General features: G+C 36.6%; 1 protein-coding gene across 1 annotated transcript; it reads left to right on the forward strand.

The window, feature by feature from the left end:
- Positions 1–540: 540 nt before the first annotated feature.
- Positions 541–4,821, forward strand: SOSTDC1 (sclerostin domain containing 1). The gene is made up of 2 exons (XM_024577271.2): positions 541–924; positions 3,354–4,821. Exons 1-2 carry the CDS (start codon positions 720–722, stop codon positions 3,767–3,769), a joined length of 621 nt encoding a protein of 206 aa, XP_024433039.2. The 5' UTR covers positions 541–719; the 3' UTR covers positions 3,770–4,821.
- Positions 4,822–5,026: the final 205 nt, after the last annotated feature.

Genomic DNA, 5,026 nt, shown 5'->3' on the forward strand with positions numbered 1-5,026 from the left:
TTCTCCGCACAGACCCCTGGCAATAATTTACCTAGCCGTGCAGCAGTCCATGCAGATCAAAGCTGCATTATTTAAATGTGTCCAGGGGGCAGACTCTAGCTTCATGCCTTCTGCTTTAAAGAAAGAATATATATTGCTTTGCTTCTTGAGAAACAAAATATGGTTAACTAAAATAGGTGCTTCACGCAAGTCCTACGATATTTAAACTTATTTTTAATTCCTCCTATTTTCTGGGACAACCCCCCTCTCGCCCAAATACTCTAAAATCTTAAGGGAGTACAGAACTACTCTGGAAATGTAAATCTTTTCAAATGAACAGCGCTATATTTTCACTGAAGTTAAACCCTAACGTGATCTAGATTCAGGAAGGGAAACGGCAGAGAGAGAAAGAGTCTGTAGTTGCTGTAGAATGTGCCTGGCTGCTTCAGCTCACAGACAACTGATGAAGTGCAACTCCGAAATTTCAGGCAATTTGTATATCAAGCTCCTCCTTTTCTGTAGTCTTCTCTTCCATTGGTAAAATTCTTTTGCAGGTCATGTAGGGATCCCACCCCTTCTCTGTGTTTTCACTCTGAAGCTCTACACAACTTTACACCTGAATGAACGCCAAACCTCAGGATATATAAAGGGAACCTTGAGGAAGAATTTCACAGTTACAGAGCAGAAGCAGAAGGAAAGGAATTAACTAGCTCTCCAGCCAAGCAAATCCTCTACTCACCATGCTTCCTCCTGCCATTCATTTCTATCTCATTCCCCTTGCGTGCATCCTCATGAAAAGCTGTTTGGCTTTTAAAAATGATGCCACAGAAATCCTTTATTCACATGTGGTTAAACCTGTTCCAGCACACCCCAGCAGCAACAGCACGATGAATCAAGCCAGAAATGGAGGCAGGCATTTCAGTAACACTGGACTGGATCGGAACAGTAAGTGTGTTTTACTTATGTGGATTTTATCTTTTCTGCCTTGGTAGCATTTAGCTCACATTCTTGTAGAGTTGTTTCTTTGCTAACTAACCTGAACCATATATATTTTGCTACATAATCTGGGAGTGCTCTGCTGCATGTGTAGACTGGTATTCTTTCCTATAAAGTTAACATAACTGAAACAGTAATTTGATAATGCAGGCACAGACTTAAGTTTTATCAAACACCCAAAGAGAAAATGTTTCCAGGAATTAAACTGTTGCTTCTTCATGTCATGCACAATGAGAATTTTTTTTAAAAAGTGTTTTTCTAGATAGTTTAAATTCAGGTTGTTTTCTGTTTATCTCAGGACATGTCCAATTCTGGTAAAGTGCATAAAGGTAACTAACCAAAGTATGTAAACAAAATCACAAGGAAAAAAAAGACTTTCTGGGGAAAAAAATTGCTCATCATGAATTTCAAAAACATGCCTAGAGAAATAGTTGAAAGTTTTGATGATGATCAAAATGATGGATAAAACTAAAAATGTTAGAGAACCATATTTTTCAGAGATAACTTCTTATTAACCAGATCGAAATTTAGGTAACTGCATATTTCTGTGAGAGACTGGGAAGCACTTATAACTTTAGAGATTAAAATAGGACAACGCAATCATCTGTTATCCAGGCAGCATGTCTCCCTTTTCTGTGTGCTTAGTTGGAGAGGTTTAAACTTCTTTTCCTAACTCTTGCTTTATTGCTTTCCTTTAGAAGAGTTCACATGCTCATAATCTGGTTTTAAGAGAGACCCAGAGAAACAGTGCACAGGAAATCTTACAAATCTTTTGCTCCTCCTCTTCAACTCCATTCAACTGTGAAAAGTAGTTTTGACCTTTGGAAAGTCAAAGCACATTTGACTGTAAATGTCTAAGAAAACCAAGATGTTTTAACTTTCATGAAGATGGTTGCTTTTGCATACACAGGAAATATTGGATTATTTTTAGATTACTGAGCAATGTGGTGGGTATTCATTGTCAATGAACTGTCAATGAAAAAATGCTGAATCTCTGTATATACAGGAACAAAAAGCTGGACAAGTCAAAATCATCTCCGGCTGTTTCCAGATGCATTCCTAAGGCAGCTGCAGGAAGGTGACCTGGAATGAGTCAGACAGGAGAGCACACTGACCAGACAGCCAGTTTACCTTTTAATTTTAATCTCCCACTCTAAGGGGATACGAATGTGTGTATGTACAGATACATTTATCACAACTATCACAGCCCTTTAGGCTACATCTCTCACCTCAGTACGGGGGGCACAGAGATGAAGTAAAACTCCTAATTCAATATCTACTTCAAATTAGCTTTCACCAGTCTGTGCAAGCCTACTTCAATGTCCTTGATAATTTTTAATGTTTTAAATTTCAGCAGTTATACTTTTAAACATTTTTTCCCAGTCCACAAGCCTTGATTTCTTTTCAAGCTTATTACAGACAATTTTCCTCAAATTTAGATCACAAAGCAATGGAAAGGAAAACAAATATTTCAAGATTAATTTTTGCTTTAATTACATAAAGCAAGTAACAAGAAACAGCCAATTAGAAAACATACTTATTAAATTCAAGTAACTAAACAGAAAGTTTGCCATGACCAATATTCAGGAAATGAACACCGTGGTTCCTTTTGCAGTTGTAAATCAGACATGTTAGGCATTTTTCAGCCATAAAATTTATGGAAATGTAGCCAAGTTGTTATGGCAACCATACGTTCCTGATTTAGGGGCTTTTATATCCTTTAAATTTTCAGTTGTAGTGGCATTTTGCATTAAAAACATTTTAATATTTGTGTTTTTAAAAGATAGCTTGGGAATTTATGTTTAAAATGTAGTTATTAGGTTTGATATGCAAAGTGTCAGACTTTGTACACATATGCTTGTATGATTCTCTGTAGCTTAATTTTATAATTGAAACAAAATATTACTGAGATAATATGCATTGTATACAATAGTTAAATACTTTCCATATTTTGTCAATAGATTAAAATAACTAATTAAAAGCAATCATAGACATAAACAAATATGACCTGAGAGAAAAAAACAACAATAAAAATATACTCTTTTTTACACATAAATGTAAGAGTTACTTAAACCATATTGGGGAGTGAGACTAAGAAAATGGGATTTTCAAATACCCCAGTAAACAATTAGCTAATGTTATATATGAAAAAAAATCAGGCTTAGTTTACTGTATTCCAAAAAATTATAGACATGTAAACTGATAATTTTCATCAAAGTTCCTCTATAACCAGATTTTTGCATTGTGGAAATAAAATAGATGTTCCCTTTCTATTTGGCAATTTGCGATCATTTGCATATTTTTATTATTGCATATTCCTTGTAAAAAAAGTCCATTTGTTTATGCTTCTGATGCACTTTCTTTTCTGCTTCCTGCAGCTCGGGTTCAAGTGGGTTGCCGAGAACTGCGTTCCACCAAATACATCTCTGATGGCCAGTGCACCAGCATCAGCCCTCTGAAGGAGCTGGTGTGCGCGGGTGAGTGCTTGCCCTTGCCGCTGCTCCCCAACTGGATCGGAGGAGGCTATGGAACAAAGTACTGGAGCAGGAGGAGCTCCCAGGAGTGGAGGTGTGTCAATGACAAAACGCGTACCCAGAGAATCCAGCTGCAGTGCCAAGATGGCAGCACGCGCACCTACAAAATAACCGTGGTCACCGCCTGCAAGTGCAAGAGGTACACTCGGCAGCACAATGAGTCCAGTCATAACTTCGAGAGCATGTCGCCTGCCGAGCCAGCCCAGCATCACAGAGAGCGGAAAAGAGCCAGCAAACCCAGCAAGCACAGCATGAGTTAGAACTCAGACTCTCAAAACTGGACTGACTGGTAACCATCTGCTTTACAGATTTGATTGCCTGGAAGACTCAAGCCTGCCATTGCTATTTTCTTATTTGAAAATATATGCTTTCGGCTTTGATCAAACTCAGCAATCTGTCCTAAGTATCAGGACTGTCTTTGGGAATAGCTTTTCCTTTACAAGTTTTTCAAAATGTACACACATCCATGAGTGCAATTTGTATTTAAATTCCACACATCCTGTAGTTTGAATTCCCCGTGGTTCCTAAAAGACTGGGGATACTATATACATACAATATATTGAGTAATTACTTTTTAAAACAGAAAAGGGCTCCTCACTTTCCCTTCACTCCTTAACCCATCCCCCTCCTCACATAAAATTCCTCCAAAACTGAAAAGTCAAAAAAATTGTTGCCTTGAATCTTGACAGTAACACTTCAGAAGGGTGCTTTTTGTTTTTTGTAATCTTCATGGAACAGTTTAGCAGCCATGAGTGATCATCCTTTGAAAGAATGAAAGACCCTGTGACATTTCACTCCAAAAATAAGCCCTGTAGCTTTTTACAGTCTCATAGTATGAAATTATACCCTGCATGCTGACCCTCGCTTGGAATGGAATGCCAGAAATGCATGGCAGCAGCTAATAAGTAAAGTTAATTATTTATTTGTCATTGTTATTATTTAATGAGCTTTCACATGATTTTTTTCAAAATGTAATTTTTTTATGTTATGAAGCTTTTTCCTGTACCTAAATATTTTCCTGTATGATTTGTTGTTGATCTAGAAATTTGAGAACACACATTGTAGATATGTAAAATAAATATTTTAGTCTTATTACATATAGGTTTCATCATGAACTTATCAATAGTATGGATCTTTTCAAATCAATAAGATGCTTTGTAAAGCTAAAATATGAAATACCTTTTCATTTAATCTGTGCAATTAGAAGGCAATTTTACCTTCAATTCCATCAGTTTCTTTTAACAAAAATAAACACTGCTAAAAGTTACTGTCCTTGTGTCTAACATATATAAAATATACATGTTTACAAAAATTAATGTGTCAAAGTAATTGATGTTTTTGACAAGGCGCATTCAAGATTTGACAGAAAGTTCTGTAGTAAGAGGAAAGTGGGAAAGGCAGACTACCTTCTCAGTAAGTGGAATAATTGAAAAAGTTGGGAGGCAATCCAGCAATGAGTTATCATAAGAATGCCATAGTTATATACACCCAGAGATGCCAAGTGTGCTGCCCATTAC

This window comes from Desmodus rotundus, chromosome 6 (assembly GCF_022682495.2).
Source record: "Desmodus rotundus isolate HL8 chromosome 6, HLdesRot8A.1, whole genome shotgun sequence".
Classification (NCBI taxonomy): Eukaryota; Metazoa; Chordata; class Mammalia; order Chiroptera; family Phyllostomidae; genus Desmodus; species Desmodus rotundus.